The following is an 18492-nucleotide window of genomic DNA, read 5'->3' on the forward strand; positions in this document are numbered from 1 at the left end:
GAGGAGGGAAGGAAAAACCAAAGGATGCTGCTGGAGGAGGGCTGGGGGGGGGGGGGGCAGCTGGCTTTAATAGGAGGCAGTGAGAGTGGGGTTAGAGGAAGGCCAGGTGAGGAGGGGTTATGGCAGGAGAGTGGGGGGGGGGGAGTGGAGGAATGGATGTAACTGGGGTTAATTGGGCACTCAAGTAACATCTGTATGTGTGTGTGTGTGGGGGGGGGGGGGGTTCAGTAGGCAGTGCACCACTGGGGCCTTATCTCTGGCTAATTTTAGGGATTACATCAGCAGCACTAAGATGACAACCCTGTTGAACTCCCCCCTCTGCTTCAGCTCGGCCTCCTCTTCTCTGTCTCCATTCACCTCTTGAATCCCCCCCCCCCCTTTCTTCCTTCTGTGTTTGTTTAAATCTTTCATTGAAGAACCTGCCCCTCCCTCCTAACGTCTCTGACCTACTGTCTCCTCTCATTCGTGTCCAATGCCTCTTTTATTTATTTGTTCTCTTCTCTCGCTCCTCTGCTCCCATCCGTCTCTTTGCAGTCAGGGAGGGGCCGGTTTAAATAGCAGGAATTCCTGTCTTCTTCAGACGCACACACACACACACACACACACACACGTGATCAGGGCGCTGCAGTCAGCAAGTTCTCCTAGTTGTCTCTCTGTGTGCATGAATGTACCTTCATGTGTGTTTTACGTCTATAAATAGAGTGCAGGGACGGACTGTCAGCAGCCATTTTATTCCTCATAGAAGGCGGCTCGCTGTGTGTCGAGAGGTGTGAACCTCTTTGATCCGTCTAGATAGAAATGAAGAGCGAGACCGAGAGGAACAACAATGACAGCTAAAACATAAATGAATGACTGATACAAACCTACGACATACAGTAAGATACTACAATATCTTTCCCATTAGCTGGTTGTACAAGTGTGTGTGTGTGTGTGTGTGTGAGAGAGACACAGAGATTCAGCTGACTCTTTAATTAGCCTGGCAGAACTGATTAGCAGTGAGCTGTACACACACACACACACACACACACACAATGCTGTGAATTTATGCAAATTTGTGTGTGTGTTGTGCCCCAGAAATCACTGAGCCACGTCACGCCTCAGTGAGCACCACACACACACACGCACACACACACACACACAGGATGTGCCTGTCTAGTCTGTGCAGACGTGTGTAGGACCGACCTTCTCGCCTCTCCTCTCCTGTGTGTCAGTGTGCGTGTGTTTTGTGTACTTTTTGTGTACTTGTGCTCCTTCCAACTTGCCTCCAGTGAACTTTGTTTGACATTTTTTTTGAAAAGTGTCAAAATATCACATCGAAACTTTTTGGAAAGAAAAGTAAAAAAAATGCCAGGTCAAAAAATGTTCCCCCAAAGAGAGAGAGCGTCTGGGTGGATGTGTTGTCCAAGGTGTGGTCCAGGAGGAAGTCCAGCCAGAGATGATTTCAGGTCGTGTGGATGTCTGAAGGACCAGTAGCCGAGATGCATAGTTTGCTTTGTTGTGTGTGTGTTCATGTTTATTAGACACAATGATGCAGTTAGAACCAAGGCCCCAACAGCCTGAACACAGTCTGATGAGACTTTCTCTCTATGTACCCGTCTATCTGACTACCTACCCGTCTATCTGACTACCTACCCGTCTATCTGACTACCTACCCGTCTATCTGACCACCTACCCGTCTATCTGACTACCTACCCGTCTATCTGACTACCTACCCGTCTATCTGACTACCTACCCGTCTATCTGTGTACCTACCCGTCTATCTGACTACCTACTCGTCTATCTGACTACCTACCCGTCTATCTGTCTACCTACCCGTCTATCTGAATACCTACCCGTCTATCTGAATACCTACCCGTCTATCTGACTACCTACCCGTCTATCTGACTACCTACCCATCTATCTGTGTACCTACCCGTCTATCTGACTACCTACCCGTCTATCTGACTACCTACCCGTCTATCTGTGTACCTACCCGTCTATCTGACTACCTACCCGTCTATCTGTGTACCTACCCGTCTATCTGACTACCTACCCATCTATCTGTGTACCTACCCGTCTATCTGACTACCTACCCGTCTATCTGTGTACCTACCCGTCTATCTGACTACCTACCCGTCTATCTGACTACCTACCTGTCTATCTGTGTACCTACCCGTCTATCTGACTACCTACCCGTCTATCTGACTACCTACCCGTCTATCTGTGTACCTACCCGTCTATCTGACTACCTACCCGTCTATCTGACTACCTACCCGTCTATCTGTGTACCTACCCGTCTATCTGACTACCTACCCGTCTATCTGACTACCTACCCGTCTATCTGACTACCTACCCGTCTATCTGACTACCTACCCGTCTATCTGTGTACCTACCCGTCTATCTGACTACCTACCCGTCTATCTGACTACCTACCCGTCTATCTGTGTACCTACCTGTCTATCTGACTACCTACCCGTCTATCTTTCTACATTATATATCTCACTATCTCTCTATCTACTTATCTCTCTTTTTCTTTCTATCTCTATCCACCTGACCTTATGTTTTTATCTATCTTGTCTTTTTATCAACCCCTGTATTCATCTATCCACCTACCTCTCTGTATACATAGCCTTCCATCTACCTACCTGTCCCTGTCCCTGTCTCTCTCTCTCTCTCTCTCTCTCTCTCTCTCTCTCTCTCTCTGTGTCTCTTGTGTACATAACACCCCTCTGAAGGCAGAGCTCCATGTGCTTGCATCCCATTGGCTGCAGAGTAAAAAGATGATGTCATTCCTAGTCGGATGGGGGTGCGTTTCTTTTTCTGACACACACACACACACACACAGAGGAGAGAGAATGGAGGGTTAATACAGCAGACAGAGGGATGAACAGCTGATAATAATGATCTTAAAAGAAAAGAGATAACGGCGGAACATAAAAACAGGAACGAGAGGCGAACGCGATGAAGGCGGCGATCGCATAAATGGGGGATTTGAAATCAGGTTGGGGGAGGGAGGTGAGAAACGAGGGAGGCAGACAGTGGGAAGGAACACCCCCTCCATCTGAAGGAGCTGATAATAGGAGATCACATGTCTCCTCTGGAGGAGACATCAGTGGCTCCTATTGTCTCTGCTTTCACTTCCTCCCTCTCTCCCTATTCTGTCTGCCTAAAAATATAAAAACATAAAAACATTTTATTTTCTAGATAATTTACATCTTTATGGAATACGTGTGTATTGAGGTTAGCCGCTGAGAGAGACATTTTAATACGTTTTATTGTGCCGTCTAGTTTGATGAATTCTATTAAAAAGTTGGCTGCTTAAATGTTTCCGAGGTTTGTTCGCTTTCCTCCAGCTGATAATTCATGGACAATAAAAAGTTCAGCTCCTTGTGCTCCTGTGAATCAAACTGATTTGGTTTAAAGCTTTTTCGTTTAAATGTAAGCCTTTTTTTCCTCTGCACGTCTCCAGCTTACAGCAAAGCTGCTTTAAATAGACTTTTTTTTTTCTTTTGCACTCAACTTTTATTGAACCGGAGTCCAAACTTTCCACCCTTTTCAGGTTGCTTTTCCCCGGGATGGAGGCTGAGGGGGGTGTTTGATATCTGATGAATCAGCAGGATGCTTCTCGGGGTTCCACCTTTTTATCAATCAGCGTTTAGCTCATTTACGGCTGATTGTTCTCCTCCAGATGAGGACGACCCGTCAGCACCTCGTGTCCTTTGTGTCGCCCGCTTCAAAAACCCACTGTATCTGATCGGGGAGCCGGGATTTACTGCTGCCCCCCCCCCCACCCCTTTTATTTTTGTGTGATTTATGCGGCACGCTCACAAAGAGGGGGGGGGGGGTCTCCTCAATACACTCAGCTTCATGTTACCATCAGATCAATACGGATGCTCTCTCTCTCTCATCCACGCCAATCCATCTAATGCAGTTTCCCTCCACTCGTCATCCGCCCCACCTCCCATCCTCCCATCCCCTCCGCCTCTCTCTCTCTCTCTCTCGCTCTCTCTCTCTCGCTGCACAGGTGATGTCATTCTTTTTCAGCTGGATTCTCCTCCCCCCTCCTCGCTCTCCGCGCCTCCCTCCACGGTCCCCCATTAGCGGCTGGCTCTCCAAAGCGCAGCGTCCGATCCGCGGTGCGTTCCCCCCCCGAAAGAGAGGAAGAACAGCGGCTTGAAGGTGTGTGCAAGGGGGGGTAAAGCTTGAAACCCCCCCCCACCCCCCTGTGCAATGGAGCTGCACCGCTGGAGCTCTGTATGGAGATAAAGAGTTGCAAAGGGACGGAGGACGGAGTTTGCGCGCTGCAGGCTCGGGGTCCGGACCACCAGGAGGACTTCAACCTGGGGGGGCGGGGGGGGGGGGGCTTCAGATGCATGGACAAGCCTTTCTGGCTCATCTACTGAGGAGAGGAACCGCAGGGGAGCATACATTTGGATCACAAGTTGGTTTTGTCTGTGAGGAGCACCACATTCTGCCCGGGGACTCTTTTTAAAAATTATTCCTCAGATTTTCCATTTGAGGAGTTTTTTTTTCTCGGGGAAAAAAGCGTCGGTCGCGGTTCCTTTTGAGAGCATCGGTAGCAAAGGGAAAGCTTGACACATGAACGGATCCCCCCCCCTGACTTGATCTGTCCGACGTACGGCCCGTCTTTTGCTCTTCAGCACCAAAGCTCTCTGTTCTTTTTTTAAAAAAAAAATTTTTTAATCGCCCTGTGGACGATTCTCCTCTTCAGCGACGACATCATCGTCAGCCCTTTGCCTTCCTCTTTGACTTATTCATTTATTTTCTGTGTCTTGGTGCACGAGGGGACTCTTCCCTGCCTCGCTGGCACCCTCCCCTCCCGTGGAAAATGGCTTTCCTGGTCCGTTGCTATGCCAACTGCTTGCAGCCGTGGTCCTCCAAAGTAAGCAATGTCGTAATCCCCTTTTCTGGCCGGTGCCCATGGTTTAGGAGGCTGCTGCCTGTGTGTGTGTGTGTGTGTGTGTGTGTGTGTGTGTGTTTCTGAGAAGGAGGGATGGGGGGATGAGAATAAATGAGCTTGGCTTATATGCAAATGACAGATTTGTATTGTGTCTGTTTAGAAGTGCGTTCCCAGCTTTGCTTCCTCCTTTTTAATTAGAATTTAAAATTTGTCTCCAGATGCAATAGTGACATCCACAGCAGCTAGCTGATTTGGGTTTAAAGATGGTGATTAATAATATTGAGCACATTACTGATTGAAATAATTGTCATTTTTTGGGAGGGTGGTGAAGTCCTAATTGTGTGCAATGAAGCGTTCTGGTTACCATGGCGACACATGATGATGTGCATTTTTTTAAAGGATGATTCGTATACCTCGAGTGATGAGAAGTAGCAACACTGGTATTATTCTACAAATACATGAATATTGATTTACTGAATTATTAATTTATCAAAAATAAGAAGATGTGTAAGAAATATGGTCAAAATGACCTGGAATTGCAAAAAGAGCAAAAACTTCCCCAGGAATGTGATATTTGGGCATAAAGACGTCGGCCTGAGGTCCGTCTGTCGGCGTCTCTAACCTGAAAAAGCGGGTTGGTGCATCGCTCTAAGCTGGCTGTCGGGTCCCAGCAGGCCGGCGATGGTTCAGTGTGATTAACCAACATGAAACAATGAAGTCACTGATGTTGTTACTGTGGCATTAGGACGGCGGGGGGGGTGTTACCACGACTTCCCTCTCTGCGGCTCTCGTTGCCGCCGGTTACGATTCTTGTGCAATATTGGCGAACTTAATAGCGTTCAGCGTATAACATGCACATATTTATTCATTGTGTTCTTTAGTGTTTTAAGGATTGATGCTCAATATTCTGTCATCGTTTTGGGGACTTTATTTGTCACTCGTTGGAAATGATCCACAAAGTCAAAGATTCACTCTAAAGGCAGTAAGTTAAATTATTCAGCTCCAACCGATGGAGGTTTCTCTTCTCTTTTCGCGTTTTGTTGGGGTTAGCCCCCCCCCCCCCCCCCCTCCTCGCTTTAGAGCTCAGCTAATTGGTCTGGAGGAGCCCACCTTTAGCAGAAGGTTAATTCAGTTTCCCTGTTTCCCTCCCAGCAGGCGGCGTGTGCTCTCTCCGTAGGTACAGTGGCAATTAAAAACGCCGCAGTCGGGTTGGGAGAGGTGAGGAGTGCGAGGGGGGGGGCGGGAAGGGATTTAAACTCTCACAAAAGAAAGCAGAAGAGCTGCCCCGCTGCATGATGGGAAATCACAGGACGGAGACCGAGCAGAGAAAAGTTCTGACGGTTCTTTTCTCCACCAGAAGTCCTCTCGCTGCCCAATTATCTCCCCTCGGCTGGTAGTTAACTTTTGGCATCATCTTGTTCTAAACCCCCCCCCCCCCACCAGAGACTCCACTAGTCACTGCTGAGGAAAGACAAAATAAATTCGTTGGTATTCGCCGTCACTGTGAAGCCTTGAGTTTCGCCTGCCGCCGCCTTGGTGTCCTCAGCGTGGCAGCATGGGGGGACGTTGGGGGACGTTGGGGGGCCGTGGGGGACGTTGGGGGACGTTGGGGGCGTTGGGGGACGTTGGGGGCGTTGGGGGACGTTGGGGGACGTTGGGGGCGTTGGGGGACATTGGGAGACGTTGGGGGGCCGTGGGGGACGTTGGGGGGACGTTGGGGGACGTTGGGGGCGTTGGGGGACGTTGGGGGACGTTGGGGGCGTTGGGGGACGTTGGGGGACGTTGGGGGGCCGTGGGGGACGTTGGGGGGACGTTGGGGGACAGCCGGTGAAATGTAGGCCAGTGGAGCTGCTCTGTGGGGCCTTTGATCTTCTGACGCACCGAGCTGGGCTCATTTATTTGCATCTCTAATAAACAACACCAAGCCTTTTTTTTTAATGGGGGGGCGGGGGGGTCCTCCATCTTGAAGGGCGTTGCACTTCTTTTATTGCTTATATTGTGTTTATGGGTCCACTGCGCTTCGTACCTCTCAAAGGTCGTCCTGCTTTTACTCCGAGACTTCTCTGCTACTTGTTCATCTCCTCGTGCCCCCCCCCCCCCCCCATCTATTATTCAAGCACCAATAATGGGGCCTGTTGTTGTTGCAGCCAGTCCGACGGTGCTGATGCTGGTGTTGTTGCTGCGCTGCTGAGCACGATCCTCGCTCATCTGCTGCTTCCTGTCTTATAAATGACGCCACCTCCTCACATGTCAAACCGCTGCTCCATCCACCAAACAGCCATCTTGGTCTCTGGAGCTTCTTCGTGGGCAAGTAGAATGCAATGTTTACTGAGGCAATAAATCAGGAGAGAAGTAGTCATTTTCCCTATGGGACCAGAGGAGTCGCCCCCTGCTGGTCAAGGTGCAAAGTGCATTTACTTGAGGGATGAAATTAGAAAGTAGACTTGACTGCTCGTGTTTTGAACAGCTATATTATATTTGATTGAAGCTATTAGCCTCTGGATGCTGATGCTCTAATGCTGGAGCTGACCGGTTGTGTTATGAGGAGCTGTCAATCATGACCCACCATTAAAGGAGTAACCCCCCCCAAGCACCCCAACACGTGAAGAGAAGCATGCACAGAGCGAATGGTCGGCTGATGTCACCTCTTTAACTCTGACCTCCAGACCACAGACGTCACGCAGGGCCTCGAGGTAACGTGGCCTTTGAGCGCGGCGGAGGGGGGGGGGGCTTAATGACTCAGAGTCAAAGGCAGAAATCAGAGAGAGGCAGCAGCAGCAGGGGGGGGGGGGGGCTTTTAGCATGCCGATGGGAGCTCTAGGATATCAAATGCACAGGAAGGAGGGGTGATGAAGATCGATATGGCACCGACTCACCTCCCAGTACTCCAACATCTGTATTCAACCACGCAAAGAGGATGAAAGGCAACGCAACACATCATTGTGGACGGTTCGGGCTTTTTACTCGTGGTCGTCCAGCCATCGCTTTTTAATCCCATCAATCCTTCCCACGCTGAGACGGGTCACCTGACCTGGACTCGCTGGGCTACACCTAAAGAGCCCGCGCTGTGTCCCGTGAAGTGTCATCACTTCCCATCGGCCACGGAGGCCCCTCCCCCACGAAAAGACACACACGTAGATTAATCCCACTCCCTTTAGAGATGCTGGCTCCTCTTACCTGAGCGCTGTCACTCACACACACACACACACTGACATTTCAACCGCTCATTCCCCCCCGCCCCCAATATCTCTGGCTCCCATTATCTCAGTGATATTGATCCCCTTCACTGGATAGTTTTCAAGGGCATGTATAAATACCCGGTGGGGTGGAGGCCGACGCTCGCTGCGTACTTGAGGAACTTTGTGGAGAGAAAGAGAAAAAGTGGAGAGAATGTGGGGAGGGGAAGCTGATGGAAAGAAAGAATAATGTGACCTCTGACCCCAACAGCTCTCTGCACGGCAAGACAAAAACCACGGTTATATTTTAGCTTTTTACTAAACCACATTTCTGCTTTTTACTGACGTCCTTTTGTTGCCACATATCGTTTTATTATGAGGAAAAAATAATAATCCCCTCGAAAATAAGGGAAAGTCTGATAAACGAGGACGTCCAGGAAGTTAATTTCCTGTCCAGCCGACGGCGCTGAAACCGCAGCTCCGTCTGGGCGGAGGTGAGCGGGGCCAGTGTTACCAAAACATGAGGGTGGGGCCGGCCCTCGACCTGTGAGGGTGTGTGTGTGTGTGTGTGTGTGTGTGTGTGTGTGTGTGTGTGTCACTTTATGAAAGTGTTCGGCCCTCCTCTTGTATCCTGTGGCCACCTTCCTCAGGGACCAGACGCCTCGCAGCTTCCCGTAACACACTCACACAGAACAACAGAACGCGTAGATTGTACTCCATCGAGTCCATGAAACGTCCATCTGGACAAAAAGGTTCTGGAACTCGATCGCGTGACTCAACCGGTCCGTCTTCTAGTGTCTTTACTCTGTGACACTAAACACAATAATGGACCAAACACAACGTTTAAGGGGCCCTGTGTGGGGCTGGTTGTGTGGGGCTGGTTGTGTGAGGCTGGTTGTGTGGGGCTGGTTGTGTGGGGCTGGTTGTGTGGGGCTGGTTGTGTGGGGATGGTTGTGTGGGGCTGGTTGTGTGGGGATGGTTGTGTGGGGCTGGTTGTGTGAGGCTGGTTGTGTGGGGCTGGTTGTGTGGGGCTGGTTGTGTGGGGATGGTTGTGTGAGGCTGGTTGTGTGGGGCTGGTTGTGTGGGGATGGTTGTGTGGGGCTGGTTGTGTGGGGCTGGTTGTGTGAGGCTGGTTGTGTGAGGCTGGTTGTGTGAGGCTGGTTGTGTGGGGATGGTTGTGTGAGGCTGGTTGTGTGGGGCTGGTTGTGTGGGGCTGGTTGTGTGGGGCTGGTTGTGTGGGGCTGGTTGTGTGGGGCTGGTTGTGTGGGGCTGGTTGTGTGGGGATGGTTGTGTGGGGCTGGTTGTGTGGGGCTGGTTGTGTGAGGCTGGTTGTGTGAGGCTGGTTGTGTGGGGCTGGTTGTGTGGGGATGGTTGTGTGGGGCTGGTTGTGTGGGGCTGGTTGTGTGAGGCTGGTTGTGTGAGGCTGGTTGTGTGGGGCTGGTTGTGGGGATGGTTGTGTGAGGCTGGTTGTGTGAGGCTGGTTGTGTGAGGCTGGTTGTGTGGGGATGGTTGTGTGGGGCTGGTTGTGTGGGGCTGGTTGTGTGGGGATGGTTGTGTGGGGATGGTTGTGTGGGGCTGGTTGTGTGGGGCTGGTTGTGTGAGGCTGGTTGTGTGAGGCTGGTTGTGTGGGGCTGGTTGTGTGAGGCTGGTTGTGTGGGGCTGGTTGTGTGGGGATGGTTGTGTGGGGCTGGTTGTGTGGGGCTGGTTGTGTGGGATGGTTGTGTGGGGCTGGTTGTGTGGGGCTGGTTGTGTGGGGCTGGTTGTGTGGGGCTGGTTGTGTGAGGCTGGTTGTGTGGGGCTGGTTGTGTGGGGATGGTTGTGTGGGGCTGGTTGTGTGGGGCTGGTTGTGTGAGGCTGGTTGTGTGGGGCTGGTTGTGTGGGGCTGGTTGTGTGGGGATGGTTGTGTGGGGCTGGTTGTGTGGGGCTGGTTGTGTGGGGATGGTTGTGTGGGGCTGGTTGTGTGGGGCTGGTTGTGTGAGGCTGGTTGTGTGAGGCTGGTTGTGTGGGGCTGGTTGTGTGGGGCTGGTTGTGTGGGGCTGGTTGTGTGGGGCTGGTTGTGTGGGGCTGGTTGTGTGGGGCTGGTTGTGTGGGGCTGGTTGTGTGGGGCTGGTTGTGTGGGGCTGGTTGTGTGGGGCTGGTTGTGTGAGGCTGGTTGTGTGGGGCTGGTTGTGTGGGGATGGTTGTGTGGGGCTGGTTGTGTGGGGCTGGTTGTGTGGGGATGGTTGTGTGGGGCTGGTTGTGTGGGGCTGGTTGTGTGGGGCTGGTTGTGTGGGGATGGTTGTGTGGGGCTGGTTGTGTGAGGCTGGTTGTGTGAGGCTGGTTGCAAATAAATAGGATCATGCTTTAGTCCCATGTGGTCTCTCTCTCTCTCTCTCTCTCTCTCTCTCTCTCTCTCTCTCTCTCTCTCTCTCTCTCTCTCTCTCTCTCTCTCTCTCTCTCTCTCTCTCTCTCTCTCTCTCTCTCTCTCTCTCTCTCTCTCTCTCTCTCTCTCAGCCTTTGCAGTTGTCGCGAGCAATTCTGAACTCAATTCATTACGTGTCCCCTTTCCCTAGTGCGCGCTCATACACACACACACACACACACTCTCTGCCAGAGATGAGGTAGTCTGGACGGAGGTAGAATTGAATTCTTAAGGGAATATTTGAGACTTTCTATCTTCATCTTTTCCCTCCCTCTCACTTTACCCTCTTTCAACCTGGCGCTGTCAGTCCTGTCTTTATTACACACACACACACACACACACACACACACGGTCTCCTCTTCTGTCTCCCCTCTTTATTAGTGATGGAGCCCCATTCATTGAAGCGTCATTTGTGTGTCTTTGCATGCGTGAGTGTGTATGTTTTCTCTGTACGTGTGTTTCCCAACACGCCTCCCCCCCCCCCTCACTGTGGCTGCTCCGAGAGTAAAAGCTCTGGTTTGCACCGTGTGAGATCCTTAAATCAACTCTGACGAGTCCATTCCACAATGCGGTGTCCACTTCCCTTTATTTCACACAGCTTCTGCAAAGTGAGAAGAAGCCTGATTTTAAAACACTTTAACACATAAAAGTAAAAACATGAGTTAAGCTATTTAGGTTTTACAAACACCGTCCCACTGCCTCGATATCAGAGCCCCCCCCCCCCCCCGTCCATCATCAGGCCTGTAGTTACTCAGCTGGGATGTTGTAAGAATTGACGCCGTGTCCTTTTGTTTTATTTCAGCACTCTTTGTTTTGATCAGGACTCTTTCATTGAGATATGGTCCAATCCTTTGAGTTCTAACATCACATTGTCAGCTTATTGTCTGGTACTAACTGATAGTACAAGCAGAATAAATACATGTAATAGAGAGGGTTTTAATACGTTTTAAGCTCCTGTACTAAAAAAGTGAGGTCACGGCTATAGTGCTTTAAACTGCATCCTCTGCAGTGACCACCAGGGGGCGCCTCCTCTGGTCCCATAGAAGTCTAGGATGGAATGACTCTACTCTCTTTCTGGTCCCCTGTAAATGTCTTAGTGAGTGTTGGCTCACTTCTGGTCACAAACACATCGGGTTGAGGTCCACTTCTCATGGACAGAGCTCGTCTCTCTGGGGCAGAATGCTGCCTCCTCGTATTATGACAGGTGACAGGTACACGTCCGTGGAGGTGATAGGGGGGGGGGAGGGGTCACAGAAGCTCGCCCCGTCTGACAGCAACACAACATTTAGAGTCCGTCCTCTCCCGTTGACGTGATGGAACCGTACAGCTGAAGGAGCTGTGTGCATTTATATTTCATCTCATGGCTCTCATCTGTAATGCATGAGGACCACTGCTCTCCTCCTTCTTAGACTCACAGACCCTCTGTACCATTTGCATCTATTTCCTGACTCCAAAACCCACATTTGGGAGGAGCTCCCCGTAATCTTAAAGTAGGCGTGAGCCAAGTGACAGAACCAGTGACCCGGCCTGTGAGCCAGCAGGAGATGCTCCGCCTCCTTTTGTCCCCAAATGTCCCACGAGCACGGGGGTGGAAGCAGAGGTCCGAGAAGTCTCTGATTGCCACCAAATGCAGGTCTGGTAGCCATCAAGCAGAGAAGCATCTACTCGTGTGTGAGTTAGTCGAGTTTCCTGCGGCTCAATGAGTGAAACAATTCATTATCCTGATGGGAAATGGATTCCACTTAAATACTCCTTTGGTCACGCTGTGTGTGTGTGTGTGTGTGTGTGTGTTAGATTAGAAGTGTTAGCAAACAGCAGTGTAGGCATTGGAGCAGAACGTACTACACAGATTCAAATATAGTTAAACCTCAGGGTTCGGTCCCACCAACATGTGGCGCGGTGGTCCAGGACTGCAGGAATGATTTATATCACCCCCCCCCCCCCCCCCCCATACACATAAAGTGGGGAATAGGGGATTTTATCGGACCCCCTTTAGCTTCCACGCTAGCGGTTGCTAATCATCCCGGCCTCCACACATTGAGGGAAGCTCCAAACAGCAGAGGGATCGACTATAAAACAAGGCCTTGTTCACTCGAGTGTTCCTCTTTCAATATGCAACACATTAAGAACAAGCCATTGGGCGTCTCGGGGGGAGGGGGGGGGGTTAAGTGCTGAAGGGGTCGCGCTGTACAACAGGCCTATAAGAAGAGAGCACTGGGGGGGCAGCGCTGCGCGTCTTTAATATTGCATGTCGGCTCCTCGCAGCCCCGACTGGACTCCAACACCCAGTGTGGCTCGGCAGGGCGGTGCGTGTGCAGGTGTTGGTGTGCGTGTGACGGGACGTGTGTGTGTGACGGGACGCGTGTGTGTGTGACGGTTCGGACCGGCGTGGCGATGGAGGAGGCGTGCTGCAGGTTCGCCCGTTGTCGCAGGAGGACTTCGTCGCTCACGCTGCCCCGATCCAAGCGGGTAAGACCTGAGACTTGGAGGACCAGGGTCAGAAGCTTCCTGCAGGTCCACTGAGATCCACTGAACTCCACGCGGACGAGGAGGACTCTTGCTTTTTATTGCCTGCACCTCTTATGACATCTGCCTGATTTATTTATTTACGTCATTGCTGGGTGAAAACAAAGGGACCGAGCGAAGCCTTTTGTCCACACGCGTCTGCATCCATGAGGCAGCGGCGTGGAGTTAAAATGCCTCGTTTGTGATTGTTATTTGGATGGAGTTTAGTGGGAGAACACTGATGTAAAGGCTCTGCCTGTGGCTGAAATATTCAACGCCAGCTTTCCTCTCTAATCCACAAATACCACTGTGACTGTAAACCAGCAGCACGTCTCCATGTGGGACCTGTTTGTCCTTCCTGCCGTCTCCGTCGTCTCTGGAGGTTTGACTGACGTCGTCGATGGAGGATGAGCTCTGAGCTATCCACATTCCTGCAGCCAGCCCAAAACGTGATAACAACATAGAATCAAATGAATTTTCGTCCGCTCCCTAAATTTGTCTCCTGGGAATTGTCTTCTTATCGGGGGAGTCAACAAACGGACTGAGTTTGTCTCCTCAGCGAGTGAGACAGACACTTCCTGCCTCAGACTTCAATCAACCTGCAGCCTGCAGGACGATTCACATCCGTGTGTGTGTGTGTGTGTGTGTGTGTGTGTGTGTGTGTGTGTGTGTGTGTGTGTGTGTGACCTCAAATCATCTTCTGTTTTTTTTCTCTTTCTACCACCTCCTGTCTGTCTGAACAGCTTCCTGCTGACCTCAATAAGATGCACCTCACAGACCACGCCCATCAGCAGGTGATGCACATGCCTCCCAGCCAATCAGGATGCAGCATCGCCAGCGACTCAGGCAGCAGCAGCCTATCAGACATTTACCAGGTTGGTACTTCATTACTTTAAATCATCTTATCAGACTGCATGTTTAATATGTTCACACATGTAGTTTGGAAGTTTCAATAATAGCAAATTAATGAATGATCCATTTTTCTTTCCTCAATTACATATTTACAAAGTGGTATTTTATGGTAATTAGATTAAAAGCTTCACCATAAAGAACCTAGTGTAGAAATGTGCTGGGCTGAGTAAAAGCTAACGTTAGCTTAGCACAAACCATGAACTGAATAGTTTATAGCTCAGTTTGAACTGGTGAAAACAACTTAAAGTAAAGCTCACTTCAATCCTAAAAACCAACCCCTGCTGATGGCGTCCGACATCCCGTGTTTCCCCATCTGAACGCCTTCAGGCAAACACTGAAAAATACAGGTTTTAAATACATTTAATGGACATAAAATGAACTTTTCCTCTTCCGCTCGGTTGTGATTAAATGACACCCCAAAAGTAATGAGGGCTTATATCGCGGGTGGAGTCACTGCAACGCCTTCTTCCTGCAGCATATCTGCCCCCCCCCCCTCAGCCCCCCCTCCTTGTAATCCATGGTATCTCGCTAATTGTTCAGCGTTCGCATCCTGGTGATCTGTCTCCCTGCTGCGGACAAAAGGTCACAGGCAGGAAGCACAACCTGACCTTTAGGAGTAGCTTCCTTCATGAGCTGTAACATCGGACTCCAGTCGCTGTGCAGGCGTCCACTTCAGTCTGGTTCTACTTCAGTCTGACTCCACTTCATTCTGATTCTACTTCATTCTGATTCCACTTCATTCTGATTCTACTTCATTCTGATTCTACTTGATTCTGATTCTACTTCAGTCTGATTCTACTTCATTCTGATTCTACTTCAGTCTGATTCTACTTCAGTCTGGTTCTACTTCATTCTGATTCTACTTCATTCTGATTCTACTTCATTCTGATTCTACTTCAGTCTGATTCTATTTCATTCTGATTCTACTTCAGACTGATTCTACTTCAGTCTGATTCCACTAGTAAAGAACAAGTAACAAGAAAGTACAATTTTCATCAAATAAGCAGTTTCAAAACATAATATAGAAAAGTGCCATTATAAGTACAATTTAAGTGCTACCATTTATTAATTGCATTCCACTTCAGTCTGATTCCACTTCAGTCTGATTCCACTTCATTCTGATTCCACTTCATTCTGATTCTACTTCAGTCTGATTCTACTTCATTCTGATTCTACTTCATTCTGATTCTACTTCAGTCTGAATCTACTTCAGTCTGATTCTACTACAGTCTGATTCTACTTCATTCTGATTCTACTTCAGTCTGATTCTACTTCATTCTGATTCCACTTCATTCTGATTCTACTTCAGTCTGATTCTACTTCAGTCTGATTCCACTTCATTCTGACTCCACTTCATTCTGATTCTACTTCAGTCTGGTTCTACTTCGTTCTGATTCTACTTCGTTCTGATTCTACTTCGTTCTGATTCTACTTTATTCTGATTCTACTTCAGTCTGATTCTACTTCATTCTGATTCTACTTCAGTCTGATTCTACTTCAGTCTGATTCTACTTCATTCTGATTCTACTTCAGTCTGATTCTACTTCAGTCTGGTTCTACTTCATTCTGATTCTACTTCATTCTGATTCTATTTCAGTCTGACTCCACTTCAGTCTGATTCTACTTCATTCTCATTCCACTTGAGTCTGATTTCACTTCGTTCTGATAATAATGCACAAACAGCTGTGATCTCATCATTTCAATCCCTCAGCTCTCTTTATCTCAAGAATCTGGATTAAACCACCTTATTGACTCTTCTTCACATGGCGCTGCAGGTTATTTGGGAGGGATTTTCTCATTTTACACCTGCTTGTTAGCATTCATCGGGAGAATTGGTGAGGTCCAATTAGCTTCAGACTTGGGGCTTGTTAAACTTTAATGAGCTGGTTTGATCAACGGCTGCTGCTGGAATGCCAGTCTTCTTTATATGGGTGGTTGTTTTATTGTATTCATGCACAATATAATCAAATCATGTAATATGGCAGATCTTTCCCATATCATTTCACTCAACTCCTGCTTCAAAAACAACACAATTGTTTGAATTGTTGTTGATTTGTGAGGATTATCATGAACCAGCGAGTTCACCTCTGAGCTCTTTTTGGAGCTTACAGCATCGTAATATGAGAGTAAAAACAGAAAAGTGACTCATTTAGCAGTAACATGAATCCAATAAAGTCATGAAGTGAGCAGCTGATGAATGATGTCATCCATCAACCAGTGTCAGACTACAATGACATCATTCAGATGTCGTAGGCCTGGTGGTCAGACGCTTAACGTGGATAAATATTACAGATATACAATATTACACCCTATCACCTCCTGCTCCTCTACTATGCCCCCCCCCCCCCAGCTGCCCCTTCCTCTCCTGGCTGCACCATGAACCTGCTTCTCTCCAGCCGCTGTAGGTGTCCTTTCCAAAGAGGAAACGTCCTCTTTGCTCAAACTCAGCCTGGGGCCGGGGGGAGTTGGACTGGAAGGGAGCCTCAGGTCCTAGCCGGGTTAGCTTAGCATCCACCTCGCCCCTCCCCCCTCGCCAGTTTAGGGGGCGCCCGCTGAACCGATCCCCTCACGCTTCCTTTTCCGATGTTGATGAATGTGTTCCGTTGAATGCCATTAGTGCTGAAGTAAACAACAACAACAAATGAAGACGGGTGTAGTTCTTTCATAATACTGACCCGATGAATACATGAAACGAAGTTCCTTGAGGACTCGGAGGTGAAGCAAGAGGACAATATTTCTGTTGAGATCTTTGATTTGAGTTTCTCACGGTTAATAAGTATGAGTACGCTCCATTTGATGGGATGTGCATCACTAAATCAGTGTAAGTCTGTTTAATCCTGTTTTTCATGAATAAAATCAGGAGTGTTTTTCGGGCTCATCAGGTCACGTGACCGTAGAGCTGAGTGGCTTGTGTGTTTTAAGTCCTCTAATGGTCTAAATGATGTAAACAAGAGTGGACCTGAGCCTGAACCCCGCATGGACCGCGAGCTTAAACCTTTAAAACCCTTTTGGCCGGCTACCAAGTCTCCAAAGGCGCCGAGCAGACGTCTCGTAGTGTGGAGGACAGGAAGTCCCCTGTAGTCTGCTCTTCCAATTGTCCCCTACCGGATAATAGGCACATAAGAATGAACGGGGAAGAAAGCAATGAAGAAATGTACACAGGGCGATAAAAAAATACGATCTTCTTAATATCTCCGCCTGGCGGGTCTCTTTACTGAAATAATGGGTCCACCTCAAATAAAGTGCCACAGAGCTGTGATGTCCATCTCTGCTGCAGGCCACGGAGAGCGAGCTGGGGGACGTGGACCTGTCCGGACTCCCGGAGGCGGCGGTGGACAGCGAGGAAGAGGAGGAGGAGGACGAGGACCTGGAGAGGGCTTCGGACACCCTCCTGGGCCGAGACCTGGTCCGCGAGTGTCTGGAGAAAGAGCCAGCCGACCGCAACGACGACGACATTGGTGAGTCGGCTGTTGCCGTGGCGACGTGTTGATGTTTTCACAGCGGCCGATTACCTGGAAAGGTGGTTTGTCTCTTACACTGAGACTCAATGAGCCTGATTATGATGTGGGGAAGCACGCATACAGCAGGTCTATTCCAAGACTTCACAGACTCCATCCATCATTCAGTCAGCTCACTGGAGACACGCCCCCCACCAGAACCCCCCCCCTGCAAACAGCGGGGCCCTTTCAGTGGGTATTTTTAAGCGGGCAATCAGAGACACGTCCTCATTAGCGGGAGCCGTTGGGGTCCTGGAGGAGAAGGTGACCACATCTGAGGGTTGAGAGGAGTTGTGAAGCCCAGCCTGCTGCGCGCCCCCTGGGGGGGGGGGGGGGGGCTCATTCAGAGGATGGAGTTGAGGGGAGGACAACTATGAGCGGATAGAAACGTTGTGTCTTCATCAATGCGTGACGTTAAGAGGAGCATTTATTGAATATGAGAGCAGATATCAACATGAAACTTTGTATAACAAGGCGTTTAAAACCAATAGACAAAGCTTTAGAAAAACAACCCAAATGTGTTTAATTTAAGTTTCTCCAGTGTGAAAGACTTTGGAAGTAAAATCATCTAAAACCCAATCAACCAGCAACCCAAAATCTCTAAAATCCTCCCCACAGCGTGTTTTATCCTGAGGTGTCTTCCTTTTTAAGAGCAAAAGGAAAGTGACGAAGGAGGAAGTGAGCGAGCCGATTAGCAGTGGGGGGGGTTGGGGGGGGGGGGGGGGGGATAAGAGGGAGCTTACTTAGCCGCGCTGCACACTGTCACTCAGGATCTGTGAGAGCAACTCGGAGCAAAAGATCCTCATTAGCATGAACATCTGAAGCCGTCTCCATGTGTGCTCCCTGCGAGTGTCTCAGCACCACGCTGCATTGCTCAAAGGCTCCGTCCCTGGTGTTAAAGATGCTGCTGCCCGTCTTGCTCTCACCTTCTCTCTTCTCCCCCAAACAGAGCAGCTCCTGGAGTTCATGCACCAGCTGCCGGCCTTCGCCAACATGACCATGTCCGTGAGGAGAGAGCTGTGCGGCGTCATGGTGTTCGAGGTGGTGGAGCAGGCCGGCACCGTCATTCTGCACGACAAGCAGGAGGTAGGACTATGAAAG

The 18492-nt window shown here is 49.6% G+C and overlaps 1 protein-coding gene across 1 annotated transcript in view; it reads left to right on the forward strand.

Moving 5' to 3' along the window:
- Window positions 1-18492, forward strand: part of rapgef6 (Rap guanine nucleotide exchange factor (GEF) 6) — a 55741-nt gene that overhangs the window by 18265 nt on the left and 18984 nt on the right. Inside the window, 3 exon segments of the mRNA XM_062558082.1 lie at window positions 13726-13857; window positions 17172-17352; window positions 18341-18477. Of these exon segments, the coding sequence (XP_062414066.1) occupies window positions 13726-13857; window positions 17172-17352; window positions 18341-18477 (450 nt within the window).

Source organism: Pungitius pungitius, chromosome 16 (assembly GCF_949316345.1).
Source record: "Pungitius pungitius chromosome 16, fPunPun2.1, whole genome shotgun sequence".
Taxonomy (NCBI): Eukaryota; Metazoa; Chordata; class Actinopteri; order Perciformes; family Gasterosteidae; genus Pungitius; species Pungitius pungitius.